This window comes from Neurospora hispaniola, assembly GCF_033458365.1.
Source record: "Neurospora hispaniola strain FGSC 10403 chromosome Unknown B0T23scaffold_5, whole genome shotgun sequence".
In the NCBI taxonomy this organism is placed as follows: domain Eukaryota; kingdom Fungi; phylum Ascomycota; class Sordariomycetes; order Sordariales; family Sordariaceae; genus Neurospora; species Neurospora hispaniola.
This window is the reverse complement of record NW_026944410.1, coordinates 4,104,043-4,131,502: the sequence shown is the minus strand read 5'-3', so window position 1 is coordinate 4,131,502 and position 27,460 is coordinate 4,104,043. Positions and strand designations below refer to the sequence as shown.

General features: G+C 52.0%; 9 protein-coding genes and 1 non-coding gene across 10 annotated transcripts; 6 read left to right on the top strand and 4 right to left on the bottom strand.

Annotated features, from left to right (window-relative positions):
* Nucleotides 1-4,822: 4,822 nt before the first annotated feature.
* On the top strand, nt 4,823-4,915 carry B0T23DRAFT_t244. Its single transcript has one exon. It is a non-coding gene; the product is annotated as a tRNA-Ala (tRNA).
* Nucleotides 4,888-6,127, top strand: B0T23DRAFT_180415 (DNA binding methylated-DNA--cysteine S-methyltransferase). Its single transcript, XM_062833065.1, has 4 exons — nt 4,888-5,003; nt 5,086-5,370; nt 5,488-5,611; nt 5,730-6,127. The coding sequence occupies exons 2-4, from the start codon at nt 5,256-5,258 to the stop codon at nt 5,920-5,922; spliced, it is 432 nt and encodes a 143-aa protein (XP_062692449.1). The 5' UTR covers nt 4,888-5,003; nt 5,086-5,255; the 3' UTR covers nt 5,923-6,127.
* Nucleotides 6,022-7,386, bottom strand: B0T23DRAFT_361374 (histidine phosphatase superfamily). Its single transcript, XM_062836285.1, has 2 exons — nt 7,153-7,386; nt 6,022-7,098 (listed from the first exon to the last, which is right to left on the bottom strand). The coding sequence occupies exons 1-2, from the start codon at nt 7,206-7,208 to the stop codon at nt 6,333-6,335; spliced, it is 822 nt and encodes a 273-aa protein (XP_062692448.1). The 5' UTR covers nt 7,209-7,386; the 3' UTR covers nt 6,022-6,332.
* Nucleotides 7,387-7,555: 169 nt separating this feature from the next.
* B0T23DRAFT_361372 (SDA1-domain-containing protein) lies at nt 7,556-10,406 on the top strand. The gene is made up of 2 exons (XM_062836284.1): nt 7,556-7,779; nt 7,876-10,406. Exons 1-2 carry the CDS (start codon nt 7,697-7,699, stop codon nt 10,025-10,027), a joined length of 2,235 nt encoding a protein of 744 aa, XP_062692447.1. The 5' UTR covers nt 7,556-7,696; the 3' UTR covers nt 10,028-10,406.
* A 566-nt stretch (nt 10,407-10,972) lies between these two features.
* Nucleotides 10,973-12,175, top strand: B0T23DRAFT_319838 (uncharacterized protein; the record flags this gene model as incomplete). The annotated part of the gene is made up of 1 exon (XM_062835145.1): nt 10,973-12,175. One exon carries the CDS (start codon nt 10,973-10,975, stop codon nt 12,173-12,175), a length of 1,203 nt encoding a protein of 400 aa, XP_062692446.1.
* A 502-nt stretch (nt 12,176-12,677) lies between these two features.
* B0T23DRAFT_180376 (glycoside hydrolase superfamily) lies at nt 12,678-14,780 on the bottom strand. The gene is made up of 3 exons (XM_062833064.1): nt 13,778-14,780; nt 13,571-13,720; nt 12,678-13,356 (listed from the first exon to the last, which is right to left on the bottom strand). The coding sequence occupies exons 1-3, from the start codon at nt 14,675-14,677 to the stop codon at nt 12,784-12,786; spliced, it is 1,623 nt and encodes a 540-aa protein (XP_062692445.1). The 5' UTR covers nt 14,678-14,780; the 3' UTR covers nt 12,678-12,783.
* Nucleotides 14,781-15,514: 734 nt separating this feature from the next.
* B0T23DRAFT_383503 (Hsp70 protein-domain-containing protein) lies at nt 15,515-19,116 on the bottom strand. The gene has a single exon (XM_062837416.1). The coding sequence runs from the start codon at nt 18,741-18,743 to the stop codon at nt 15,726-15,728; it is 3,018 nt and encodes a 1,005-aa protein (XP_062692444.1). The 5' UTR covers nt 18,744-19,116; the 3' UTR covers nt 15,515-15,725.
* A 150-nt stretch (nt 19,117-19,266) lies between these two features.
* Nucleotides 19,267-19,905, top strand: B0T23DRAFT_383502 (uncharacterized protein). Its single transcript, XM_062837415.1, has 2 exons — nt 19,267-19,741; nt 19,824-19,905. Exon 1 carries the CDS (start codon nt 19,284-19,286, stop codon nt 19,536-19,538), a length of 255 nt encoding a protein of 84 aa, XP_062692443.1. The 5' UTR covers nt 19,267-19,283; the 3' UTR covers nt 19,539-19,741; nt 19,824-19,905.
* Nucleotides 19,906-20,336: 431 nt separating this feature from the next.
* B0T23DRAFT_444599 (aspartic peptidase domain-containing protein) lies at nt 20,337-22,493 on the top strand. The gene is made up of 2 exons (XM_062840903.1): nt 20,337-20,986; nt 21,077-22,493. Exons 1-2 carry the CDS (start codon nt 20,455-20,457, stop codon nt 22,216-22,218), a joined length of 1,674 nt encoding a protein of 557 aa, XP_062692442.1. The 5' UTR covers nt 20,337-20,454; the 3' UTR covers nt 22,219-22,493.
* A 954-nt stretch (nt 22,494-23,447) lies between these two features.
* B0T23DRAFT_430210 (uncharacterized protein) lies at nt 23,448-24,430 on the bottom strand (the record flags this gene model as incomplete). The annotated part of the gene is made up of 3 exons (XM_062840234.1): nt 23,448-23,895; nt 23,965-24,117; nt 24,327-24,430. 3 exons carry the CDS (start codon nt 24,428-24,430, stop codon nt 23,448-23,450), a joined length of 705 nt encoding a protein of 234 aa, XP_062692441.1.
* Between the last annotated feature and the right edge of the window lie 3,030 nt (nt 24,431-27,460).

The window sequence follows — 27,460 nt, the reverse complement described above, 5'->3', positions numbered from 1 at the left end:
TAGTATATAGTTAGTGTATATCTATTTAAATTCAATAGGGGGAATTTTTAAAAAAGTTCCCCCTATTAAATTTAAATTAAGAGTAAATAGGTTCTTACCTTTATAATTAATTAATCGATTAAAATAGGTTGGGTATTAGGAAATTTAATAATAATATCCCGCTATTTTTTATTAAATTGATTAAATAGTATAATTTAAATAGTAATTTAATTAATTAAAATAATAAATACTATTTAGAAGATAATACTCTTACTATATCCTATACGAATAATTAAAATCGTATTACTATATTAGTAAATAATATAATAGATAGATTTAATTTAATTAAATTTTATATAGTATTAGTCTAAATCTGTAGGTAACTTCTAATTTAATAGATAGGTAGTAATTACATTAATAAAATAATATTATATACTTTTATTATTAGTAGATACTATATAATACAATCCCTAGGCAATTTAATTTTAGAGAGTTAATTTAAAAAGTAGAAACGTATTAGGCTACTAAAAACTAGTAATATAATAAAATAATTCTATTATTTCATTAATATTAAATTTATAGCCTTTTATTATATATACGAAATTTCGCGTATATACGATGTAAAGTTGTAGAAAAATAGTATACGATCCTTCGGAATATAATTCTATATTTAATAAAAGTTACCCCTATAGTATTAGTAAATAATAAAAGTATTGTAGAAATGTAATTTGAAGTTTAGAAAAATTAATATACTATTCGTCCTATTTTTGGATAATTTGTTTAATCGAGATTATAGTTTTTGTAGTAGTGTAATTATTGAGTATTAGTATTGAGATAGGATATTTTTTATATATATTGAGTACTTTCGTCCAAATTGTGTATAGACGTAATCCTAATATTATACTATTTAGCCCTATAGGTCCAAAACGACTGTGCTACGGGGTGGCGGGGAAGTGGATGGGGGCTAACTAAGGTTGAACGTCTGTCATGAGAGACTAGGCAACGGTCACTACCATTCCTCGAGGCATCGCCATTTGAGGCAAATGGAGACTCCATTGATTATTAGATAAAATGATAGATAAGATGGTGGACAATAAATGCCACTTTTCCCAATATTAATACCCTGGCTTATTGTAGTGCTTTAGTGGCTTGGCTGGCGGCTTGGCTGTACCGAGCTAACAACTTTTCCCCCTGCGGAGGTGTAGAAGACTGCCCCTATTAGCACGAAGTCCGTGTCCTGGGCCGCCCTTCACTGGCACTAGAGGTACCGTCTACCTCCAGGTATTTCTAGGCTGTCCTGTTTCCGTTTCTCTTCTATTAGACAACAAGAATCAACCACTTTTCGTTATCGCCATTTCTAGCCTTCCGATAAAGACTTCTAGAAAGTGGTAGATGTATGGCCTCCCTTGAGCCATCATCTACTGTTTTGATGATCACACACCAGATTGCGTTCTCCCTCTGCCCAGTAACCTCTCTGCTCATCGGGGCACGATAATATTTGATGGCATGAAATTGGCAGTCAACTGCAGTTTTCAGTGCATACCTAGACTCGAAGACTCGACGCCTGATACTCCGACTCACTGTCGGGCAACTACAACAAGTATCTTCTGGATACCTATCCCAATAACAATGCCCATATCTCGGTTGCAACCGACTCAACCACCAGACCACCGCGCTTTCCATCTTTGTCTTGTTTTATGCCGAGGCAGCATCAAAAGGCCGAAACATTTTTAAGCATGAATGATGAGTGCAGGGTCTCAGCTTTTCGGCTATGAGTATACCTCTGCACGCACGTACGCTAGGTACCTAGTCTGAAAAGACTACCTAGAGAAAATGCCTGCCAAGATTCAAGCCTGGCTGAGCCACCAAGATCCATGGGCACAGCCAGTATGATCAGCTCATGAGGCTCTGGATATTACCGCCAAACTGCCTGAACTACCTGTTATGCTTGCCCCTGCTATGAACATAACCTTCCACGCATCCATCCGACCGCATTACCTACCTAGAGGTATGTATGCCGATTGCCAACCAGCACCTCCCTTTCTCGCGCGGCCTGACCTCTTGGGCACAACCCAAGCTCCAGTAACAACATACCTACCTACCTACCTACTCGGCACAGGGCTAGAAAGGGGCAACATCAGGAAGGAGAGAGATAAAGAACAGAGAGCTCCGTAGGGAAAGAGGCATGCGACATCATTGACCGCCGCTATCAGTATTGTCACCGCCTAGCCACGGCATCCGAATACCGCGGCGCTTTCGTGTCATCGTCATCAGCATCGTCGTGAGCCACTCAATGACGGTCTGAAATTCCAACCGTCCTTGGCCTCGTTTTTAGCCCGCCATCTACCCGCCATTCGGACTCAAGGCTCGACCTCGGTTGCAGTCAGTGTGCTAACCATTTTCAGGCCGCCAAGGCACAGCACTTGAGATTATATCTGCTCCTGTGCTCTTAGATTTGGGCTTCGAGTCTCTCAGGGCCTGTAAGCGCCTGATTGGGACAAAGAGGTAGTCTTGCCCCCACTGAATCACGATATTCAGCTCCATATCAATCCCGTCTCCAATCCGGCTTTCAGTTTGATCTCCAGTTGGCCTTTACGTACCTAGGTAATCACCCTGTATAGTTGTAATCGCAATCTTGGGTACAGCCCCGACTCAACCTTGCTTTGGAGATAAACCCCAAATCTTCCATTCTGGAGGTAATTTATGTGAAATCCTTCCTCGCCTTCGATGGGTTCGGGTATTCTGCTTGGTGGAATGGCCGAGCAGGTCTCTGGAGAGTCTGAGTCCGTCTTTCTTCTCCTTGCCATCCAATGTACCCTAGCATGCTACACAAGATGAAATCTCGTATCGGTACATCCCTCGCACTCGAAACCTTAGGGCTCACTATTCGGTCATGAGTGATGATATCTCCCGTTGCGTGATTGCCTGTACTATACCGCTAAAAAAATCGCCAAATCATCAGCCGTCTGCTTTCCTCGATTTCCAGATACCCGTTCTCTCTCTGTCCACTCCCCTCTCCAGGCTTTGGCAGCCTTGGGTCTTCGTCCGACACCCCACCAATTTCCCAATCGTATCTAAGAGTGATAAGTCCCACTGTGCCCTGTATAGATATCAACTTTGCGTACGATGACCACCTCAGTCAACAAGGAGGAAGCGGGCTGGGGAAGGAGAGGGGATTGTGGAGGCCGTAGGCAGCGATGGGGCCTACGAAGAGGTCTATATTGCTGGTGCTGGCTGATGACGAAGGTGAAGTCGAAGGCTCTGAGGATAGTTGGAATGAGGGTCGAGAGGGAGACTGAGGCAATGAGCGCAAAATGGCTAGCGTGTGGAAGCCAACAAACACACAAATAATATTCGCCTCTGAACATTCAGCCGGCCAATACCAGCGAAACTGTCGTGGGTTCTAACATAGCGGCGATTCTAGAGGTAGATGCGCAACAAGTTTCGATGTCTTTTTCGTATCAATTGCTTGATCTGGTCTCGCATTTCGGGGTTTCGGAAGGGTTTGAGTATGGAAAGTGCGCGTCAGGACCGAAGGGAGTGTCTTGGGTGTCGGTTCAGACGAAGGTTACCTCTAGCTTCGTGCTTAAGCCCCAGGCATGGCAGGGCCTCTACCTTAGCTCTGCTCTCGTGACATGATCATGATCGCATGCGAACCTCACGTACCAGGATTTGATCCATCTAAAGCAAGATCTGAATGATGCCAGACCGTTCGGGAGAGGCGCTCTTCTCTCCTGTCACGCACGGTCAGCGCGTCCGAGATGTACCGGTTGCCCCAGGTTTCATCCACTGTCCAGGACTCCAGCAGAAAGGTAGGTACCTCTAAGCTTGCGGGTGACTTCTTTCAGTGTCATTCGAGTTTGGGGTGTGGATTTGAACTTGAAGAGTCGCAGCGAGGCGCAACTATACGAATGACGTTAACATCAGTGAAACTAGATGGAAGTAGGGTCAGAGTCTAAGTTAGTTATCATGGGGTTTGCAGCTTTTTGGTACCTACAGAGGTGTACAGTTGGCCCGAAGGCTGGGGCTCAGGTAATGTGATAGCAGAGGGCATGCGCCGACGTAAGTGCCTGGTAGCACGATCGTGAAGTTCGCAGGATTTGGTGCCATGAAGTGAAGGGGGGCCATCTTGATGGCATAAGGTATTTTGTCGATCCCATGCAATGCTCAGCGACGGCTGTCGATATCAGATTGTGACATGTCTGTGATGTGACCGGATACAATCGAAGATTGCTGTCACTGAGCATCAGAGAAGGAAGGTGCGTCAGACTAACGTACCTAGGAGGTACGTACCTCTATGCAGTAGGGTGATGAAGGGGGCTCGTCGGTCGGAAGGGGCGTAGGGTTAACCTAGTTGGTGTCAAGGTAGGTTTTCAGTTGCCCCGCACGTCATCCGAGGAGAGTGGCGCCGCAACAGTCCTGTGATAATTTTACAATGTCGCCAGCTTGGAGGTTATTAGACGTTGAGATAGAAGTTCAAAGCGCTTTGACAGAAGAGGGTGGATGTCGCGAGACGCGACAGTGAAGGCCCCCATGTCGCCGCGTGCTGGCTCACGGTGTCGCGGCATTGTGAATTGACACTTCGAAATGTTCATCCAAGTTCGAGAAAAGGGAGAGGAAAGGAAGAGAATTGAGGAAGTGTGACTGGTTGTCACGGTCACTGTTGCGGCACGGGTTGTCAGTTTCCGAAGAATGATTTTCACGCCGATAAATGTAAGATTTGACACATACGATGACTGGCTGGAAGATCTGGATCCAGAACGAGACTTCTAGAACAGAGGTGAGACCTGCGGTACTGCACCAGTCATGAACAAGGTTTTCCATTTCGAATTTTAACCTTCCTGGGCAATTGGTCTAGTGGTATGATTTCCGCTTCGCATGTCGACTATTCGGTCATCTTTGTGGAAGGTCACCGGTTCAATCCCGGTATTGTCCAATTTATCTTTTTTTGCAGTTTTTCCATCATCCAAGCACCAACACAATGATCATTTGGCAAGCTCTTTCGTCAGAACTTCTTGCAGACAGTACGGAAGGTGTTTGTCTCGTTCGTGAATGCTTTTGACGACGATTGCGCCGAGGGAAAACTGACCGTGCCAAACTTCGCAGTAAAAGAAATGAGTAATGTGGGGGAGTGAAAACTTCCATACACCCGCCACAACTGTTCTTGTCACGAACTTGACATCAGCATTCATTCCCCAGCGCAACTTAATAAATGCAGCCACTCTCACTGCTCCGAATCACCTCCCCGCCAAGAATCAGACTCAATTATCGCTGAGATGGCTCGCTCCGAAGAAGCACAAGCTTTTTTCCATGCCGTCTACAGCGCCGTGCAAGAGATTCCACACGGCAAAGTCACCAGCTACGGCCACATTGCAAAGCTGGTTGGGACACGTATGCAGATCCTTCCTGCTCACATCGGTTCACGAGATGCACCTCATCCTGATACCACCAATCTCCCTTTCCGTACCACACAGGTGGAAATGCTGACAAGCAACATAAACTCAACAGCGCAACGGCCCCGGCAGGTAGGAGTCTGCCTCAAACACCTCCCCATTGACCCGTCAGCCCGGTTCAACCATGAGAATGTACCCTGGCAGAGAGTGATCAATGCCAAGGGCGTTATTTCTCCTCGGTATGTGCGCTTCCAATGGCAGCTCAGACATCGGCTCAAAGGAGAATTGCCTGTTGAACTACATGTGGATCGTCAATGTATGTGACCGATTACATACTGACAGCCCATTTTTTATAAGATCTCAGCCGGAAGGTTCACGCAGCCAAGCGGCGGCGTTAGAGGCCGAAGGGGTGGTTGTTACAACGGGGGCGCTGGGAGAGCTCATGGTTGACTTCGCAGAGTATGGATGGTTCCCAAGGATACTACCGTCGGAGGAAGGAGAGGAGCTAGAGTCCACTGATAGCGGGGAAGGCGAAAGCGATGAGGAATAGTTGAGACAGACATTATCATCAAAGGACTCAAAGAGCATAATCATAGCATACAAGCGATATCAAGAGTCACACAGATTTACAGAAGGGAAGGTTACGAAGATGATCAGGTGTCATTGAGAGCTATTCTGAAGTGGACCGAAGTGACGATGGCTTGGCGTATTCCAGCAAGCCTCGAGTGGTGCCAGTTCAAGATATCCTGTCTTTGATACCCGTTAGCAACGGCGCTCACATCAAGACAATGATAACAAGGACAATTGTGATGTGCTTTCTCAGATAGCGGTTGGACAAGTTTTTCCACATAGTGTTTCGGTACAGGTCTGTGAACATTGTTTTTCTCATCATAAAAAGCAGGGAGGGTGTGTGGTGTAAATGAAGAAAGGAGGCAGGAACATACCAATTGCTGACACCGATCAATCAACCCGTCGCTTTTTGGCAGCGGGTTTGAAGAACGAATCCATCGTCTTCTGTTTACTGTCAAACTGGGCACTGCCAATGCCACCCCTGGTCCTTTTCAGGCCGTGGAGGTGGTCAAGGACGTTGACCCGGACGACAGTCAACTGAACAGTCGACTTCTCGGTCTCCTCAGACGAGGCGATGGCATCCACCTTCATCTCGAGATATCCAGTGTTGCTCCAAGCAGCGAGAAAGTCTGACCTTCCGGCAACAGAACCCGACGACAGCTTTGCAAGCCTCGTCATCTCTTCTGGGGCATAACGCGCCAAAAGTGATCTCAAGAGCGAGTTGAGTATCAAGCCATGCGCGATAACCACGACGGAGGTGTTGGTCTTGCAGTTATCACCATTGGAGATACTGTCCAGCAGCGGATCCAGGTGGGCTTGTACGAAATCGGTGGCTCGCGCGCGCATCTCGTCATGCGTTTCGGCATCGGGATGCGGTGTGCCAAAGCGCTTCCCCTCGGCAGATCGGAAATCGCGTTCGCGAAGCTCGACAACCTGAACCAATTGGAGCTTGGAATGGTCCGTATCTTCCTTCTCCGTTGCCTTCGTCACCTGGGCGTCCACAATGGCCTGGGCAGTACTGACTGCGCGCTGCAGATCGGAAGAGAAGATGTGCGTGACAGGACCAATTGAGCACGACCGCGAGGCAAAGTGCGAGGCTAGACGACGTGCCTGCAAAACACCGTGGGTGGTGAGGGGGGAATCACGGATGCCTGCGCTGGGAAAGGTTAGCCAGTTGTCCTGTGGACATGGTCTGCTGGATTAAACGTACTATAAACCGGCCACGTTGTCGACAGTCTCTCCGTGTCGAACGAGGAAGAGCCGCATGTTGTTGGGAGATGAAGGACGAAACGAAAGACAGCATATGCCAATCGTCTCGGTTGTCCAAGTTCAAGTGGCGGATGAGGAATGCATCATCGCCGGAATGGGAATAGCAAACCGCGGGGAGCAGCTGCTGTCGTCAATCGCCCAAGTGAATGGTGATTTGTGGAAAGCAAAAGGGAAGAGAAATCCAAGAAAAAACGCGGCAGAAAAAGAAAATTTAAAAGGGCACAGTTCAAGTGGGGCGCAGAATGCCGCTGTTCAGGGTCCTCCCCGCCTGGAACGTCCACCAACTCCACTGGCGCAACTGATAAGGATCCGATAAGGAATCAATTTCCCAAAAAATTCTGGACCGCTGAAGCTCCAGGCAAAGCGAGGGTTGAGGATTGCGCCAGAGAACTGGAACTGAACAGAGCAGAGGGAACCGGCTTCCACTCTTGTTGCGACTCGCATCTCAACATCACTCAGAATACCGTCCTTCTCCAGCCGCCAAGATGCCCAAGAGAAAGGTGGCCGCCCTCGAAAAGGTCGACGCTGACCTAGTCAGTTTGCAGTACAAGATCAGGAGGGATCCCAAGTGAGTTGTTCTTGTTGTTGTCGTCGTCGTCGTCGCCCATTGCTGCCCTCATCGTCAGTTGCTTCTGTTTACTAACACCCTGGCCTCCTCCTCCAGATCCTATGCCCAAGAGTTCTACGACCAGTGGCTCGCATACGACGCCCAACGACAAATCTTCATCTCGTCCCCTTCCTCCGCTTCCAGCGAAGACAACAAGAAATTCCACGACCTCGTTGACCTCGTCGCCCACGTCGCCGATCTCTACCCGGATGTCACCGCCCCCTACTTTGACCACCTCAAGGAGCTCTTGACCCAACACCATGCCGTGCTCAACCCCGATCTTCGCGAAAAGGTCGTCGGCAGCTTGTCTCTCCTCCGTCGCAAGGATGTCATCGACTCGACCAGCCTGCTCACCACCCTCTTCCCCATTTTGATCTCGACGCCCTCCAAGTCCCTCCGCTCCCTCCTGTACACCAAGATCGTCAGCGACCTGCGCGAGTCTAATTCCAAGGCCACCAACCACAAGCTCAACCGCACCATCCAAACCGTTTTGCACAACCTCGTTACCTCGGACCGCACTTCGACCAAGGGCATGTGGGCCTGCCGCATCACCCGCGAGCTGTGGCGCCGCCAGATCTGGACCGACGCCCGGCCCTGCGACGTCATGAAGGAGGCCTGTTTGTCCGACAACGAAAAGGTCGTCGTTGGTGGTGTCCGCTTCTTCTTGGGCGGCGACAAGGAGCGCGAGGAGATGGAGGACGACTCTAGTGACGAGGAGATTGACATTAAGAAGGTCAAGCATCAGGGCACTATCAACAAAAAGACCAAGAAGCGTCAAAAGGCCATGGAGAAGGCCATGGAAAAGATCAAGAAGCAGGAGCGCAAGAAGCACGCCCCTCATCCGCTGAACTTCTCGGCTCTCCACCTCATTCACGATCCTCAAGGCTTCGCCGAGCAGCTTTTCCAGAAACACCTGCAGAATACCAAGTGCAAGTTCTCCCTCGACAACAAGCTACTGGTCCTCCAGCTCGTCACCCGTCTGGTCGGTCTGCACAAGCTCACCATCATTTCCTTGTATCCGTGGTTCACCAAGTACCTGACGCCCAAGCAACCGTCCGTTACTTCATTCCTCGCTTCTTTGGCGCAGGCGACACACAACCACGTCCCTCCCGACGCCATCGAACCTCTCGTTGTCAAGATCGCCAATGAGTTCGTCTCGGAGGCTTCTGCCGCCGAAGTTGCTTCTGCCGGTATCAACTCTATCCGTGAAGTCGCTCTGCGCCAACCACTCTGCATGAGCGAGACCCTCCTTCAAGATCTAGTCATGTACCAAAAGTCCAAGGACAAGGGCGTGGTAATGGCCGCCAAGGGTCTTCAGTCTCTTTACCGTGAAGTTTACCCCGAGCTGCTGCAAAAGAAGTTCCGCGGAAAGGAGGCAACCATGGGATTGAAGTCGGGTGAGGTCAAGAGGCTCAAGTTTGGTGAAGAGCAAGTGGAGAGCGGTATTGAGGGTATCGAGCTTCTCGAGAAGTACAAGGAGGAGCAGAGACTCAAGAAACTCGCTGAGAAGGGTGAGGATGCTGATGGAGACGCTAAGATGAAGGATGATGATGATGACGAAGATGGGTTCAATTCCGACGAGTGGGAAGTCGCCTCCAACGATTCTGACTCTTCCACCGGGTGGATTAACGTCGAGCACTCCGAGGACGAGGACGAAGGGCCTGCAGCCAAGAAGCAGCGTCGTGACAGCTCAACGGCTCCTGATCTCATCTCCGACGAAGCCATGGCCGCCGCCGCCGAAGCCAACCGCATCTCCAAGCTCGCCATGACCACCATCCTCACGCCCGCCGACCTCGCCAAACTGGCAGAGCTCCGCCGGGAGGCCCAATTAGATAAGATGACAGGCACCGTCTCCAAGAGGAGACAAGAACTTATCGCCAAGCACATCGAAGACGGTGTTACCGCCGACGACATCGAGTTGCCTGCCCAGATTGGCAAGAAGAGCACCAAGGAAGAGCGAGTGGCCATGGCCAAGGATGGCAAGCCTGCGCGTGAGGAGCACAAGTCGACGCAGGCAATCAGGAAATCCAAGAAGGAGGCTGAGGGCAAGTCGTCGACGAACAAGGAGAAGGCGAGAAAGAAGAACTTCCTGATGACGGTTGGTAAGGCGAGGGCGAAGCATAAGAGGAGTTTGGTGGATACCAAGAAGCGTCTGACGGCGCATATTGCTAGGAGTAAGAGCGGAGGAAGGAGAAGAAACGGTATGTAACACGGAGGGTTGTGGAATCGGTGATTCTCTGTTTTCGGAATGGTATTTGCTTGTTTTTTTTTTAGGTTTTGGGAAATTTACTGCGGACGAGTGTTGTACTCGTTAATGTGTGATCACACATTGTTTCCAGTCCTTTCGGGTGAAGTTGGTCCTTTGTTCCATGGTATCCATAATCACCCTTTTCTCCCCACGGTCCGTTGTTTGTCTCCGCGATGATGGAAGAACGAGTAACCGCCGCCGTCACCGTCCAAGGGTTACAGAAGTAGAGGCACGGTAGAGGTATAAGTACTTTTACCCAATACAGATAAAACTTCTAGAGTAGAGGTAGTCTCGTATGCCTGGTCGCCTCACAGACTTCAACTGGAGTCGCCATCTCGTTCAACCTTTGTCTTCAGCATTGACCGTAAACCACTCTGCCAACAAGGTAAACGTTGCAGCAGCGTGACAAGTCCACCCGATCATGTATTTGTAGAAGATTAGCTGGCTGGTCACTGGGTCTCGAGCTGGCTGGATCGATACCGTACCTTTTTTCGTCTGATGTCAGTACTTACCTAATGTTTGCATGCCCTTTACGCCTTGCCTCACGGCTCTTCACTCCGTACCTTCCTGTGAATGATAAGTTATGTGCTGAGGAATACTTGGCACTTCATGCCTGATGTTAGACCTTCGTCTGAAGTTGAACTAGGCAGGCAGCTGGCAGGAACCGGTGACGCAACAGGAGCCTCTTGGAAGAATAATGGCAGCAGCCCCTCCACGCCCCCCTTCATCCTCCCAGAAACATTCTTCTCTCCTTCCGTTAAAACACCTACAACGCCATCACGGTCTTGATCTCAAGATTATCGTTCGCCCATCAGGGTTACGCCACGCAAGCTCTCAGCTAAGCAAGAACCAAGCCAACACCGCACAACTCGCTCCCTCGCCAAACAACGAGGCAAGAACGCGACAATGAAGTCTCACGTTTTTCTCACCTTAAGCGCCGGCCTCACCCAGGTCCTGGCCGCGCCCTACATCGAGAGATCTACCCGTGAGCTCACTGGCCACAAAACCATCACTACCACAGCCAGCGCGGAGTTCCACATCGATGGCTTGCCGGGTATTCCTAAGCCCATTTTCTCGACTGATACTCACCAGGGGCACGCTCATGCCACTGAGACTGCCGCCGCGGCTGTGCCTACAGGCGGTTACGGCGCCAGCAACACCGCGACCGAGTCCGACTCCGAGACTGAGAGCATCGTGACCGAGGTCGAGACCGACATCAAAAGCGTTACCATCGCGGCCTCCGCCGATGCCATCACGGCTTCTGTCTTCACCAACTCAGCCGCCGCCTTCGTCCCCAAAGCCACCATCACCGTCACCCCGGTTGTTGTCACCGTCTCTGCCGATCATATTAGCCACAGCAGCACTTACGGTGAAACCTCAAGCAACCTCGTCCGCCCCCGTGGTCTCCAGGTTGAGCAGCAGGCTGCCCCCGAGAAGCAGTACACCACCTTGACCTTCACTTTCGGCACCATGGCCACTACCTACACCCTGTTGCTCCCCAACAGCGGTGACGTCACCGACACTCCTGCTCCCGTCATCCGTCCCACGCGTAGCTACCCGCTTGCTCCTCCCTCCGGAACCTGGACCGAGCAGAACACGATGGTCACCAGCACCATCCTCGGCGTCCACCGTCGCTCTGCTCCCTCTTCCCCCGTCTCGCCCATCGAGACCAGCGTCTCCATCGCCCCAGGTTATCACGTCCTCCCCATTCCCGCTCCCGCCCCGAATCCGCTGGAGGAGGCCGCCCTCAGCGTGACCACCCCCGCCCCGTCCATGCCTCGTCCCAAGGAGCAAGTCCGCACTACCATCCTCAACGGTGGCGAGGGTGCTGTCGAGCGCATCTCCAAGGTTGGCAAAGGCGTTCAGGCCAAGCATCTCGAGCACGAGGGCGTTCAGGCCGGCAAGCAGAACGATGCCAACGATGAGCCCGAGTCTACCCATGACTTGTCGTGGTACTTCACTGCGAGCTATACCGATGACTCTGTCACGCTGACGATGCAGCCTTGTTATTACGATTGGCAGTGTTGGCCGGAGCCGAGCTCCTCGAACACGGAGGTTTTTTTGCCGGGTGTTGATGGCGGTAGGGTGGCTGTCCCGACTCAGATTTGAACTCGGATCCGGATCCTGGAACTCAGACTTTGGGACTTCAGATTCAGCATGTTCTGATCTGGTCTGATCTGATCTGATTCGCCAACTGGACTGGCACTTGGTAGTTGAAGGGTAATGACTAGAGTTTACCAAGAATTCATAGTTTATGACCTTCGCTTGAAAGACTTGCATCTCAGCGTCGGAGTTCGGATCGGAAGGCATCTACGATGGCATTTTATCTGTTTCGTAGCATGAGCTTAGAGGTTTGTCCACATATAAGTGGTACTTAACCGGCTGTATTGCTCCTTACACAGTACCTCTAGGCATATTTCGGAAGGATCGAAGGTTGCTGTCGACACTCAAATAGCTCTCGGTGGAGAGGGCTGGAGGAGAAAACTAATGTTGATAGCAATATAAACTGACTTCCTCACTTTGTTGTTTGATGGACTCCCTCGATCTTTGTGCCTGACATGCCTCCACGATTCGAACAATCTTTTGCACTCCTGTCCTTCGGGATTTGTTGTTTCACATCCTCCCCATTCATCCACCGCCCTTTCTCCGATATCCTTTTACTTATTTCCGTCTCACCCCTTCCACTAAAGGCACCCCAAGTTTGCAGTCCCTCAACCTCACTTGGCAGTAGAGGCAGCATATATGTCGAAGTCAAACTGAGTCTCGAACTCGTCCCTGCCCTCCGCCCCCTCCCAAACCCAAACACTCACACTACAACCACCACATCTGAACTCCGCCCATCCGTTTTCCCCTATCGTGACCACCTCCTCCCTCCACTCCAACACATCCGTCCACTGTTGGCCAGCGCATTCCACGCCCACAAACATCCACTTCCACCCCTCTCCCGCATTACTCATCACCACCGCGCATTTATCCTTTCTGTCCCACGTCCCGTGACGGACCCAGCCGATGCAGGTGGGATAGTCAAAATAGTCCGTCTGCGGTCCATACGCATATAGCTTTCTGGCCAGAAGAAGCTTAGGGATGATAGTTACAGGACCGCTGGTTGGTCTGGCGGGAGACGGGTTATCAGACGTAGGGGTGCAAAGACCGTACAGGTCGCCGTAGAAGACACAGGGGTAGCCGGCTTCACGGAGGAGAATGAGGGCGTAGCCGAGGGGGAGGAACCAGGGAGTTATGGGGACGTGGAGAGCTTGGAGCGGTTGGGTGTCGTGATTTTGAACGAGTGTCTGTTACAGGGTGCTGTTAGCGGATGTTGTGTTTTGTTGGGAAGGATGAGGAAGGTAGGTTCGGAAGGGTGGGACATAAGAGAAGGGTGGAACTAGAAGTAAATAGCGAGGTCGTGGAGATGACACATGGAAGATCAGAGAATGTAAGAATATAGAGGCAAGAAAGGAAAAGGGAGCAAAGACGGAGAGTGAAGAAGAGAAAAGGAGAACATGCCACAGCGCAGACGGGAGCTTTTTGCACCAGCGTGTCGTCAAACACCTTCCTCAGATCAGCAGAGACACTCGTGCTGATTTCACCAAAGTTGTAAACCAAGGGTGCATCAAACAGCGAGAACTTGTGGTCCATCCGGTCGAGATAATCAGTCTATCACAAGTTAGTGATACAGCTACGCCACTGTCGACAAGTTCAGCAACAACATACCATGCTCTGTAACGAATCCTTCCAAAACTCGCCCACCAAGAACCACCCCTCGCCAAATTCTCCATCAAGCATTTTCACGAATTTCTTTAAGAAACTCTCACTGAAATGCTTGACGGCATCAAATCTGATTCCCTTGATTGAGACCTCTTTTGCCAGCCACCGTCCCCAGTTCAGCACATCGTCCACCACCTCCGGATGACTGTAATCCATATCACACCCCATCAGATAATCGTAATTGCCCTTTTCACCATCAACATCCTCAGGACTCTTGGCCCACCCTTGGCTTTGCTCCCCCAAAATCTGGTAGATAGTCCCTGCCTTGCCCGGATCGTCGGCGTTGAAGTCGACACCGGAGAAGTGGTACCAGTGGTATTTCATCGTGCTTTCTTGATCTCCGCGACCAGGGAAGTCAAAGCCCACCCAGGCGTCGATCTCGTACTCCCCACTTACTCTCACCCTCCGATCGTTGGCATCCACTTCAACAGCCTTGCACCGCTCGCGATGGTCAGCGCCAAACCGATGGTTGAGGACCGCATCCCAGTAGAGTCCTACGCCGTACCCTTTACCATTCCGGGCCAGCTCCAGCAGTTGAGCCTTGGTCCCCCACTTGGTGGCCACGAAACCCTTCTGATCGAACTCGCCTAAATCATAGAGGTCGTAGATGTCGTAGCCGTTGGACTGAGGTGAGGTGGCTCTGCAGGAGGGTGGGATCCAAAGGGAAGAGATTCCATGCTGGGAGAGTTGAGGGATCTGAGAAGACAGACGGAGGAAGTGGGCGTGATCAGGGGGGGTGTACCATTCGAAGGCCTGGAGGAGGGTGGCGTTTTGGGGGGTAGGCTTCTGTTGCGGTTCCGGAGCTTGAGCCGGGGCTGGGGATGGAGGTTGGAAGTTGTCACCCATTTCGAGGTTTTGGGTGGTCGGGTTGAAGATGTGGGAGTTAACAGAGAATGGAAAATTTGGTCTTGAGGTGCTATCAGGTGGAGATATTTAGGTATTCTTGTTGTCTAGGTGAGATGAGACGGAGAACAAAGATAGATAGGTAAGGATGAAGAAGAGGGATCAAAGGACTGGAGTCAAGGATGATGATGATAGTTATGATGAAAAAATATGACCATGAGGCTGAGATGTCAGCAAGAGCCACATGGACTCTTGCCCGACTTCAGGCCTCGACTACCCGAACAGTCAAAATCGTGCCATGCAAAGCATCGACGATGGTTCGGTACCTCTACGCATCATGATTGGTTCAAGAAGCGAAGAGCTGCGCCGGGCGACAGCCGACGGCTGAAAATGACGAGCGGGTATGCTGATAAGAACCGTTCAGGGGAAAGGATTATTCAATTTTATTTAAACATCGATGGCCCTTTTGGCTTGTTTTTCACAGAGAAAACCTGAAAAGTTGGGGAGAAGTTATTGGTGGGGGTGATGGAGGAAGGAAGAACGACGGGATGGTCGTCGACGAAAGTCCAATGACGCTTGGAGTATGCGGGGGCACCTCATCCGGCAGGCAGCACTAACAGCGGGTCTTTAGCGCGTCTTCAGCGGGAAAGCTCCAAGATCTGACCAGTTTTGCAAAGTACGGGTAGGCAGGCAGGACTTTTCCTCCTGTCCCTGCTTGTCACAAAGACACACCACTCTCAATAGCACCAACTGCAGGTCCCGTCGGCTTTTAACCAGCCGCACTTGAGGTTTCTAAACACCCCGTTTTGAACAGGGTTCAGTACATGCAACTTGCGATCATGAACCACGGGCATGAAGCTCGATGGCAGTGGAAAAGACCACCTGGAAAGCGGTTATTCGTTTTTGTAACACGTTTAAATACCTTCCAGGTAGATACAGATTGACGCGAACATTGCAATCCCTATAATCACGTTGATAAATCTATGGATCTGTAAACGCCAGAACACGCTTTGCTGCTAAAACACACACATCACCTGCATCATGCCCCATTTTAAAGCTCCTCATGCTTGACCGGCTCCTCCTTGCTCTCCTTCTCTCCCTTTTGAGCCTTGGCCTCCTCCTTGGCCTTCTCATCCGCCATAACCTTTCTCAACATCTCCTCAATTTCCTCATCACTGACCGTTTCCTTGGCCGGCTTTTCACCCGCCTTGGTGCCCTTTCCATTCTTCTTGCCGCCCGCCTTGCTTCCAGACGCCTTGGCCTTTCCATTAGTCTTTCCGCCCTTGCCCTTCGCCTGCGTCTTCTCAAAGTTCTTTACCCCCTTCATGGCCAACGCCATACCCGCCTTATCCAACTTCTCCCTTCTCTCCAAAAGGTCCTTGACCGTCAATACAGGGTCATCAGTGGGTCCCAACTTCTCCTGCTCAGCAATCTTCGACTCCAGCCAGGTGGAGATGGAAGTATACAAATCCTCAGATTCCTTGAGGTCCTCGAGGGTGTAAAGAGGGGGAACGGGACCAAGTTCCTTCTCCAAAAACTTCATGGGGTCCTCGCGGGTGGCGGTGGTGGTGGAGGCATCGTCTTCTAGGCCGTCGAAATCGCCGGTAGCGGAAGAAGCCGGGGCTGTGGTAGAGGAGGAAGAGGTAGCAATCGACGACGAAGCGGAGGCGCTAGCGGAGGCGGAAGCGTGGAAGGTATCGTACGCATCAATCTTTTCCCTGATGTCCTTGACGAATTTGTTGGTGTTGTCGAGAGCATCCTGCAATCCCTTGAGAATTTCAGGTCTCTTCTCCGCTTCCTCCGCCCTCTTGAGGACGGGATCAACAATGTTTTGGAGCTCATTGAGCTTGGCCTTGAATTCCTCGCGAGTGGCATCGGCGCCGTCGCCGTAGAGCCAGTCGCTGACCTCGTCCTTCTTTTGCTGAAGAGCCTCACGCTCGGAAGCGCTGGAGTGCGCAATAAAAGACTCGCGGTCCAGAATGTCGCTGATCTTGTAAGTGTAGGCTTCGAGCTGGTTGAGCGCTTCCTCGCGGAGTTGGCGGGTGCGGTCGGAGGCGGCGAAGGACTTGAGGCGGTCCTTGAGAGCTTGGATGGAGGCCTTGGAAAGGAGAGAGGTGGGGCCAGTGGGGGTGAGGGTGAAATCAACATTAATCTGAACGAGTTGCTTCTTCTTGGGCTCACTGGGCTTGGTCTCGGCAGAGGCGGATGCAGCGGCCGAAGAAGAGGTGCTAGTAGATGATTCGGTGGACGCAGAAGCAGAATCCTCTTCGCCCTCAGTCTTGTCCTTCTTGCCAAAACCAAAGAGGTTCTTGACACCGTCGACAAAACCGTCCTTCTCCGGCTCATCAGCTTCGCACTCAACGGCGGCCTTGGTGACATCAACTTCGCCGTTCTCGCTGAGAAGACGAACGCCAACCTTGAACTTGATATCGGCCTTTTCGCACTTGTGCTTTTCCACCAACGCCTCCACGGAGGCAGTCAAGTTCTTGGTGGTGAACACCTTGGTGTCAAGTTCGGCACCGTCCACCAACTGGTAGAAGCTGACGGACAAGTCCTGGACATTGTTGAAGGTGACCTCCTTCGCGGGCGCTCCCAATGGCGAGGTGGCGGTCCACAGACGCTGGTGCTTGGGCTTTCCCTCGTCATTCTTCCACCTCATTCCGGCGGGGTAATAGGCAATATCGGTGATCTTGATCTCCTTCACCCTGAAGCTGGGTGAAAGCTCAGCAGCGCGGAAACCAGCACCGAAAACGGCGGCTTCGTCCGAGTTGACGTTGGTGCGGATCTTGTCGGCTCCTCCAAGAAAGCTCTCAAGCTCTTTCTGGACGAAGGGGGTGCGCGTGGCACCGCCGTGGAGGATAACAGAGTCGAGATCCTTGATTTGCAGACCGGCCATGCTAAGAGCATTTTTAACCGCGGCGCTGACGCGCTGGGCGTGGGTGGCCGCCATCTCTTCAAACTCGGAGCGAGTGATCTTGTACTTGAAGTCGACATCATCATACAAGCCCTCAAAGGAGGCCTGAGTGTTCTGGTTGGCGGAGAGGACGTGTCTCAGGCGCTCAGCCTCCTTGGTCAGCTTGGCGATGGTGCGGCCGTGGGATTTGACGGCCTCGAGGGTGACGCCGGCCTTTTTCGCCGTGGGCGACTCGACGAATTGGCGGATCATGTCGTCAACGATAAGATAGTTGAGGGCGTCACCGCCGAGAGTGCGGTCCCAGCCACTGCCGAGGACAGAAACCTCCTGGACAGTCTTGTTGAACTTGCCGACATCCTTGACGGTGCGCGACTGCATTGAGAGGACGGTGGCCTTGGTGGAACCGGCGCCCATGTCGAAGACCAGGTGGTGCTCGGCCTTCGCGCCCTTGTTAACGTTGGGGAACTGGCGGGTGGTAGCATAGTTGAGGCCGACAGCGAGACCGTCAGAGACAAGAGAGAGGACCTTGAGACCAGCCAATTCGGCAGACAACTCGACGGCGCGCTTCTCCTCGGTGGTGTAGAAGGGCGGGACGGTGATGACGACGGAGCGCACAGAGCTACCAGGACCAGCAAGAGCCTCGGCATTGGCGCGAACGCTCTGAAGTTCCATGGCCAGCAACTCCTCGACCAGCCAAGCCTCCTCCTCTTCAGTGAAAGCACCGGCGCTCTTGAAGGCCGCAGATCCCTTTGCCTTGTGCGCCTCCAACTTCAGGGAAGGGTGCCTCTCGGCGTATTCTCTAACTTGGGCACTGCCAGTGGGAAGGCCAAGGATGGCCTTGAGGTTCGGGTAAACGTCGCCGGGGAATCGGGGGGCGATGGCCATGGCGTCGGAGCCATACTCGCGCTCGGGATAGGCGCCCTTCTTGGGGCCATTGGAGGAGGGCTTGAAGGCGACAGCCGAGATCTCTTTACGACGGGAGTCTTTGGTCAGGACGATTTCGAGGGGGATGCCAGGCTTGACGAGGGCGGCCTTGATGTATTCGGTGCCCAGATCAACGCCCAGAACAGCCGAGACTGCAAAGACATGGGCGGAGAAGAGGAAGATGGCGGAGAGGAAGATCCTCAAGGGTGATAGTGTTGACACCCGCGCCATGGTGGGCGTTTTGTGTGTGTTTGCGTTGTGTATGCGGTGGGGGGTTCTCGATCGGTATGCGGTGTCGAGCGGGTGTGTGGAGGTGTAAAGATGAGAATAAAAAGACTCTTCAAGGAGTGGCGGGAACTAAAAGAGGCATTCCGTCTGCAGACAGAACAACAAAGTGGCCTCAAGTGGTGAAGATGCTGTGTTGTCTTTCTGGTTGGAATTCGGAGGGGAGCTGCCGTTATGTTGTACGTAGCGGTAGCGGGCAGCGCTGGCGGCAGGCATTCCATGTTTCAGCACGAATTGATACCTGTTCTTATCGAAAGGACAGCTGTGAGGTCGGGTATCCACTCATGAAGCTCGGATCTGACCAATGGGATGCTCTTCTTTGCTGGGTGTTACTGTTACTAGCCTATCATTAGCTAAAGTGTTCTGGGCGCCCAGCAACTGGCTGCGAAACTTCGAGACTAATCGACTTTTTGACTTGTCGTTGTGACATTCCCCGATTCCCATGAAGAAGTCAGTTCGCACCAAACATCTGCAATTGTTTCATTCATGCTGCTGTTGTTGTCGTCGAGCCCTGTTCTGATCTCTCCTTTGATTAGCAGATACGTCCATGCGGAGACTTCCGCAGGTCTGATGTCATGTAATCAGAAAAGAGTGTGTCCACATCTGAAAGGATCCGCTCCGGATGCCAAGCCCGTGTCCGTGTCCGTGTCCGCCGAGCTACCGGCAACAGACCCACTTTCACGGTGCCCGGATTCCAGTGCGGGACGGAACTGCCCTAGACTTTGCATTTACTCCTGGTGAGTGACTGTCACACATCTGTACTTCTTCCATTTTATCTGGGTCCTCTAACCGGGCATCTTGGACCGTGGGTAACACTCTCGAAGGAAGGATGTGGCTCCTTCTTCTGTGTTACTACATGTGTGTTTCGAGATGGGACAGTTGGGGGTCACTCCTCTCTTACACCAGCAATTGGAAGCTCTTTATGTTTTAAAGCATATTCGTGGGTAAGGACCGTACCGACCATTTGGAAACAATGATTACTACTAGTTCTAGAGCGAGGTGATTAGCCTGCTAACCCCTCCGTAGTTTCCTTGCGTTCGCACGAAATACCTAGGTACCTGACATCCCATGCTCAGTCTCCATATCTACCATCACTCACCGCTAGGACATGAATAATGTGATGTTCTTCCATTCTTTTTTTTTTGTTTCTACCCTGAAAGTACTGGGTGGTGAGATCGAAACTGGTGAGAACCCTGACGGTCCTCTTATCATTGCCCGCAATGTGATCCGATGTATCAAGTCCAAAGTCGCTCCGCGAAGACCAGACTCCTCCGCTTGAAGAAGGGCGAGTAGACTAGATATCGCCAATCAAATCAAAACTTGGACGAACACGTATTATGTGTCACTTACAATCCATCGGATATTTTCCATTCTGTGACCGCTTCTGTGACCACTTGGTTCACTTGAACGGCGTTCGTGTACAAGTCGGGTGTAGCTAGAATAAAAGGGTAGCTACAGTGGGGGCAGTCACACTCGAGATCTCAATTTCTTACAACTTCCTCTGTCAAGGTCAAGTGGAAAGTGGGAAGAGAATCGTTCCTTCCATCATCACCCAAAGGGGGTAGTTCCACGAACATTACAAATATTCTTTCCAACTTGAACCTTGTCCAGATCCCGAACTTCGACCTCAACAAACCCCCAAATCCACACAGCGAGGATGGAGTTCAGCATCTTTATCTCGGCGCTCGTCTTCCTCGCGGCTCACTCCCTCGCCGCCGTGGTTTCGCCCGGCTTACCTCATTCTCAACATCATCATTCCCGCCGTGACCCGAAGTCAGCGGCATCATTCTCACTTGCGGCTCACTACAACGCTGCCTTCCACTCTGCCCATCATGATCAACCCTCGAACCATGGTCTCGCATCCTACTACCGTTCCCTCTCTCGGTTGCCCAACATCAACCTTGACTCCATCCCCTTAGGTCTCAAGAGGGTCGTCTCCGGCAAACCCAAAGGCTCCAGCAGTAGTCTCCCCGCCACCCCCTTCTGGGAAGAGCGCGAGTATCTCACCCCACTCACCGTTGGTACTCCTCCGCAGACGGTTGTCGTTAATATCGACACCGGTTCCATCAGTTTATGGCTACTGAGCTCAGAGACCTTCATCGCCAACAAGACGCTGCGGGTCTTGTACGATGTTGGCAAGTCGACAACGGCGGAGAAGGTTGTTAATGCTTCTTGGGCTACGCATTATGGTACGTCGCGCCTTTCCTTTTCGATCTTTCCCCGTTCTGGCTCTGAGCCGTGGATCTGCTGGGTGATGACTGACACAGCAAACAAAACAGAGGATGGAAGCTACGCCGCTGGAAATGTGTACCACGACACCCTCTGCTTGGGCAATGTTGAACTTCCCAAGGCCGTCATACAAAGTGCTCTCGAAGTTAGCCTCGACCTCGCCTCAGACCTCGCCATTTCCGGCATCATGGGTCTAGCCTACAACATGTCGAGCGATGTGCACCCCTTGGGCACGGAGACGACCGTCTTGGAGCAAATCTTCGAGCGACTGGACCAGCCTCTAATGACCATCGACCTGCGCACCCGCGCCAACGGGACTTACACCTTCGGATCAATTCCGGCTTCCATTCCCGCGACAGCTGGGGAAAAGGGAAGAGCACCCTACAAGGGAGAAATCAACTACTACCCCCTCAGCCCTAGCCCGTACTGGCAAACCACCTACGCCTTCTTCTCCATCGCCAATAGCACCTACCAATCGCCGTGGATGAACGCGGGCGGTCTCGAGGACGCCGACACTGAGCCCTCTACTCGACTCACTCCCACATCCTCGACCTCCCCCCCTACAACTACCTCCACCGACTCCCTGCCAGATCCAAATGTTCCAGCCACGCAGCCCCTGCTCGCACGTGAAGCTATCATCGACACGGGTACTTCCAACATCATGCTCCCGGACGCCATCGTCAAAAGTTACTACGCCCACGTTCCCGGCGCCGTGTTCCGCACCGAGTACAACACCTGGACGTTCCCTTGCGATTTGAAGGTTCCTGTTCATACGCGGTCTGGTCCGCCTCCTACTAGTGCTGGTTTTAGTGATGAAGAGAAGATGAAGCCCGAGCCCGTGCTCCCGGATCTGAAAATTGCCTTTGGCCGCGAAAAGGGTGGTTGGCACGCCACCATTCCCGGAGCGCTGTTCAACTATTCTGTGATAGAGGTCAAGGAGGGTCACGGAGGCTCTTCTTCCACTACTGCTGCGCGTCCTGCTTCTTTGGAGAGGTTTGTTGGTGGCGATGGTAGGGACGACATGGCGGAGAAAGAGGACGACAACGAGCCGAAAAAAATCACCACATGCATGGGTGGTATTCAGAACAACATGGACATGGATATCTCTGTTCTTGGAGATATCTTCCTTAAGGCTGTCTTTGTTGTGCTGGATATGAGAGGACGGGTGGGTTTTGCTGATAAGGAGCTGTAGTTCCTCGGTAGCTCAGGTTCCTTAGGTCTCGGGCATTATGAGAGGCGTTTGTTGCGCTCGAGACAAGGTTTGGTCGTTTGACGGAGTCATGAGTGTCTGGAGTTGGTATTGCCCCTGGTTCTTCATGCGATTGACCCCTTTAACATCTTCAGCAAGAAGGTATAAGCCCCTCTTCCGGTGTCCGGGCGTAGTTAGACCGGTAGCATGAATAAATTCCTTCCCATTCCAGTTGCTGATTTGTATGGAGCCATCACCGTGATAGGTATATCTACGAATTTCTGTCAGTGACTGACCTCTTCCCTTGACGTGCGTCTAGAAGCACAAGACAGAGGAGACAGGGGCAATATTGCCATTGTCATCCCTTACCGAACCCCTTGCGCATAGCACACACCTAGGGAGCGGGAATGGTTCCCTCCAAGTTACAATCTCTGTTCCGGACATGGTACAATATATCCAACCTACAGATGCAACTGAACTACCGTGAAATCCTAGACAAATGTCGTGTCTCTGTAGTTACAGGACATGTGAACCCTCCAAGAGCCGTTGGAGTCATCCTTTGTGCTGCTCTCCCTTCTCCAATCCCTTACGTCCCATGCAAATGCCACTTCTCCAGGCGATTTGGCCAACCCTGAACCCTTCATCCAACCGTCCTGCCCCAGGACACCAAACCGGCGAGAACGATCGTTGTGGGCCTCGTGTAGAGGCAAAAGTGCAAGCGAGTGGATGATTATTAATGTTATGGCGTCCTGGTATCTGGGGGTCGAAAGCCAAAACTCCGTGAACCGGGCCATGGTAATGGTAGAGTCCTTCTTTTGTCGCTTCCTTAACAGCAGTCCTGGAGTGGGTTTCCTCAAGACGTGGAATATAGCGAAGCGCAGTCATAGTAGTCGAGAAAGAGTGGACGTCTCCATTTCGTTGGAAGAAAGGCATTCGATTGGCATTGGCCCGGTCGGTGGCGAAGAAAGTATTAAAATTGTAGTAGTGCTGATATAGCGTGTCGTGGTATTCGTATTTCGCCGTCTATCATGGATTCGGTTCTCCGGGATTCGCCAACGGCTTCATGGGCTGTCGTGTGACCCTCCCGGTTGTTGTCACTCCCCGGCAAATCTCAGTAGATGTCGTCATCTGTTGTAATGCGCAATTCCGATCCCTCCTCCACCCTCAGTGCTGTCGACAAGGTTGAGGAGACATTGGGGGTATCTCTCGAATTCAAAGTAGTGTGGAGGTACTCAGTGGCCTCGCTCGCGATCACCGTCTGGATTAGGGGCCACAAGGACAAAGTCAGTATAACTGGAGGTCTCGGATACGGTTTGGATGGATATAATGGATGCCGCGTCATCTCCGGAGGAAGCACATGTAGCGACGTGGAAGAATGGCTGTTCAGACGGTCGGGGTGCTCTTGGTGTTCGGGGGCTAGCGGGCTCGATCGGGGAATCCAATTCACCTTCACTTCCTATCGGGGTAGGCGGCATCGCCCCGGAACCTGGCGCCTGCTGGCTCTGTCTCATGGTCCCTGGCCTGCTCTTGACGTGTTGGGCCTGGGTGTGGATCTGTGATGGCTGTGCTGAGCTGCCGACAGCAGCTGCTGGGTACTGACTCTTGAGTTTCTCCTCCATCTCACGGATACGCGCCTCGAGGGCTTCGAGTTCAGACGTCTTTTTGTCGACTTCTTGCTTTCTGTTGCCACCCAAAAAGGTAGACGGGTTAGCGAATGGGTGCTAGCAGGGGCTGTAGAAGTATGCGAACCGGGTATCGAGATCGATGTCAATCGTGGCGCTGGCTTTGGCGTTGGCGTTGGCGGAGACTGACCGCTTGTCGACCTGGTCGTCGAGGTCGGTGATGTCCTTGTCGATGCGGAAAATGTCCATCAGCTCTTGGGAGAAGTTGCGCGCAATGGTGCTGTCATTTTGTTTGCCATGTTAGTCCACTGTCATGTTTGGTGCTTCTTTCCATGCTTATCGTCGCGTCATGATACTCAATGCCGGGCTGGTTTATGCAAGGTACCGAGCGGGACGTTTGGCGTGCTTGCCGTGGTGGGTAGAACATGGAATGACGGGTGGGCACTGTATCGCATAATAAGAAAGGGGATAAGGAATTTGGGAACGCACGATTGCGGGCGACGGCCATTGGGCTTCCAGTCGCGGTCAAGCTCTTCGTCGGTCATGTTGTTATGGGTGGTGGTGGTGGTTGTGGTAGCAGTGGTGGAAGACATGATAATATCTCGAGTATGGGATAGCAGAAGAGAGGACGGAAGAAAGCAAGAACGCGAACAAAGGATGGACGGCAAGGAGGAGTTGTCAAAGGATGAAATAGACAAACGGAAATGGTTAATCATTCAATTGCAAGGAAAGGTAGGTAGGTATACGAACGGATGGGTGTTAATGTCACCGTCTGCAGTGCCCTTAATTAGCGTGGGACTTGGCGGTACAACGCCCGGAGTACCTAACATGTTTTTCGTTCCAACAAGGTGAGCAAGGGTCCCAGCTGTCTGGCAAAAGCGGCCAGCTGCATTTCACATCGATGGAATGGCGCCCGCCTGTCATATTTTGTCACTGACTTGCCCGCTCTTGGGCATCTCCTGACACTAACAACTCGGTCAGGAGTTCTGTTCCTCTGAGTGGTTGAAGGGACGGCAATGCACGACACCAGGACCCCTTTGACTCCTTGGACTGGCCCTATGATGGAGATTATCGGTTTGCCCGGTGGGTACTGGTCACCCGCTCAGGGCCACTACTGACTTCATCTCATTGAGGGGATGGAGGGTACGTACAGATTAAGGGGGCAACATCCGGGGAGTCAACGTTGAACCTTACAACCACGGAGAACACCTCAGTGAACTGTCGATACTTCCACATGACACACACAAAACCAGAATCCAGAAAAACAGACACGTGGGCAGGGGCACAAAATGAAACACTTATCCCGGTGTCCAGATCATACAGGCTAGCATCCCGACACCAGAGCGTCATCCATTGTAAAGAGCGGGGACAAGGGAACCAACCTTTGAAGGATTAGACCTACTCTCCCGTCCTGGCTGCCTACAAAATCTCAACCACAATCCTTATGAACCTAACACCGAAACCGACATCTGCAAAAAGAGGCTGCGGGGCCGTTTTGAGGTACCCTATGCATGCAAACTGCAACTCCCACTTCCCTTCCATTCAGGTGCCCCCCTTGCCAGGGCATGTTTTTCATGCTCGGACACCACTTCCACACCACCGACACCATGACAGACTCAACGCCAGTCCTCTACCCGAAAAATGCCCGAAAAATGCGCGAACACGGGTTCCTGAGGTCCCATAACCTACGGGGTACGTGGACAGCTTGAAGGCACATACCGTAGTCGACTCGGCACCCTGGTACCTCATACACCTCAGTTCAGGTAATACTACTGATTTGGTTGCTAGCTCGAGAGCTCTACTTAACCATACCGGTATAGTTTACTCCATGAGTGTCTCGATGTGTCCTTGTGAGACTTTGGAACGGGTTGGGATAGCGGATAGATCTTGTCTCGGGTACTATGAGTGCTAAGCTAACAAAAAACCACACGAAAATCAAAATTGGTGGTCACATAGACCACCCACTCATGTACAGAAGTGGTGTCCCAGTCGACGATCACGGCAACGAGGTGGAGATGATTCGATCTCAACTCATCAAGGAAGGTTACATGGTGAGGTCCATCGCCATTTAACATATTTCTTTAGAAAATAACTTCAGAGTGCAACTGCTTGGCCTTTTTTAGTCAAGATGAAAGCAGACAATGCATGGTGATACAAGCAGGTACTGATCCAGTCATGGGTCAATGTACACCTTATTGCGCCGTCCAAGGCTGAAACGTGGGCCGGAGCGCATCCCCAGACTCTCCGGATGCTCCCGGGCTCCCGGGGAAGACCCCACAAGCGAACCCGGAGATCTCGCCGGGCGGAGACTATGACCAGGCCGATAAGAACCGGACCCCCTGGTTTCCTGATTTTCGGAGCCGAGTCACGTGGTGGGAGAATCGAGCGTTACAATAAATGCTCCCGAGTCCACACTAAACTGGGAATATCTTGTGATCGCTGAAGAAGCAAGCTCGCTCTTTACCCTGGCAACAATGATCGATCGAACCCCCAGCACTGGACCGCGTTGCATTTGTCGAGCACTGACTGACAGTTGAGCGACACGCAATTCTCCAGCCCAACCGACGGGGACGACCGCTCCCTCCCGCTCCAAGTTTCAACCGCAACCATCGCAACCACGTTCGGCCCGCCATTCGCCTGCAGCAAACCGAGATTCAGCGACACACCTTTTTTTTTTTGGTTTTTTTTTCCCCCTTCCCGAGCCAAGAGATCAACTACTTTACCACGACAGGCCACGATCCGACTGCCGATAGACGAGCGATCACACGTGATAGCCAACCAAAGCGATTTTGAGATTTGCAAGATCACCCGCCAAAAAAAAAATCATCGGCATCGATTTCCGAGTCCGCGCAAACAGACATTACATCGAGAAGCCATCTTCGCAACCGAAAGGCGGCTTCATATTACCACATGCGGCGACCTGATTCGCATCTACCTACCCCAATTGAGATCGCTGCCCGGCGTGTTGGATAAAGGCTGCCGGTATGTCAACTCAAGATGCCCGTGGGAGACGCGACCCCCAAAGTGCGACGCGCGAGCGGGGGGCGCTGCATCGCGTTTAGTGGCTTGATTATAGTGGTCGGCCGCGAGTCTGGAGGGGTGCATTTCTCTGGTGCTCTGGTTAAATGCCCCAAGTGGAAGGTCAAGAAATGCGACCACACCACAACTACCTAGTTACCTACCAGATGCTTTACTTGACACAGTCACTGACCATCCCAGATCGTGGCGCCGATTCACCTTCTTCCGCAACGGCGTGACAGTCCCCTCGATCTCCGGCGAGGTGGAGTCTGGGGCATGACTACCACGAGCCGCGACGCTTACACTCCCCTCGAATCGCTGTTCCTGCTCCGCGGCATCGCCAAACACGGTCTCGACCAGCAGGCCTTCCACCGCATCGCCGACCTTCTCCAGCAGAACCACCTCATCAAGCTTGCTCCCTCGTACGATGCCGCGAGACTGAGGCCCGAGCCTCTCCAGGAGCTCTTCCTCCACCTGCTGTGGGACGAGCTGAAGCAAGAGCACGACACCCCAGGCCCCAAACCCGATGGAGATCTGTCTCCGAACTCGAAACGGCGACGCTTGCAGCCCCCGCCGCTGCCCACTCTGAGGGAGGCCCATCAATA

Bases quoted from the DNA above. Each gene is read 5' to 3' on its own strand.
- B0T23DRAFT_180415 (XM_062833065.1), top strand. From the start codon at position 5,256: ATGGCTCGCTCCGAAGAAGCACAAGCTTTTTTCCATGCCGTCTACAGC. The intron at 5,371-5,487 runs GTATGCAGATCC...TAAACTCAACAG, and splicing joins TGCAAAGCTGGTTGGGACAC to CGCAACGGCCCCGGCAGGTA. The intron at 5,612-5,729 runs GTATGTGCGCTT...ATTTTTTATAAG, and splicing joins AAGGGCGTTATTTCTCCTCG to ATCTCAGCCGGAAGGTTCAC.
- B0T23DRAFT_361374 (XM_062836285.1), bottom strand. From the start codon at position 7,208: ATGCGGCTCTTCCTCGTTCGACACGGAGAGACTGTCGACAACGTGGCC. The intron at 7,099-7,152 runs GTACGTTTAATC...AACCTTTCCCAG, and splicing joins GACAACGTGGCCGGTTTATA to CGCAGGCATCCGTGATTCCC.
- B0T23DRAFT_361372 (XM_062836284.1), top strand. From the start codon at position 7,697: ATGCCCAAGAGAAAGGTGGCCGCCCTCGAAAAGGTCGACGCTGACCTA. The intron at 7,780-7,875 runs GTGAGTTGTTCT...CTCCTCCTCCAG, and splicing joins AAGATCAGGAGGGATCCCAA to ATCCTATGCCCAAGAGTTCT.
- B0T23DRAFT_180376 (XM_062833064.1), bottom strand. From the start codon at position 14,677: ATGGGTGACAACTTCCAACCTCCATCCCCAGCCCCGGCTCAAGCTCCG. The intron at 13,721-13,777 runs GTATGTTGTTGC...AACTTGTGATAG, and splicing joins AGGATTCGTTACAGAGCATG to ACTGATTATCTCGACCGGAT. The intron at 13,357-13,570 runs GCATGTTCTCCT...ACCCTGTAACAG, and splicing joins AAGCTCCCGTCTGCGCTGTG to ACACTCGTTCAAAATCACGA.
- B0T23DRAFT_383503 (XM_062837416.1), bottom strand. From the start codon at position 18,743: ATGGCGCGGGTGTCAACACTATCACCCTTGAGGATCTTCCTCTCCGCC.
- B0T23DRAFT_383502 (XM_062837415.1), top strand. From the start codon at position 19,284: ATGCTGCTGTTGTTGTCGTCGAGCCCTGTTCTGATCTCTCCTTTGATT.
- B0T23DRAFT_444599 (XM_062840903.1), top strand. From the start codon at position 20,455: ATGGAGTTCAGCATCTTTATCTCGGCGCTCGTCTTCCTCGCGGCTCAC. The intron at 20,987-21,076 runs GTACGTCGCGCC...CAAACAAAACAG, and splicing joins TTCTTGGGCTACGCATTATG to AGGATGGAAGCTACGCCGCT.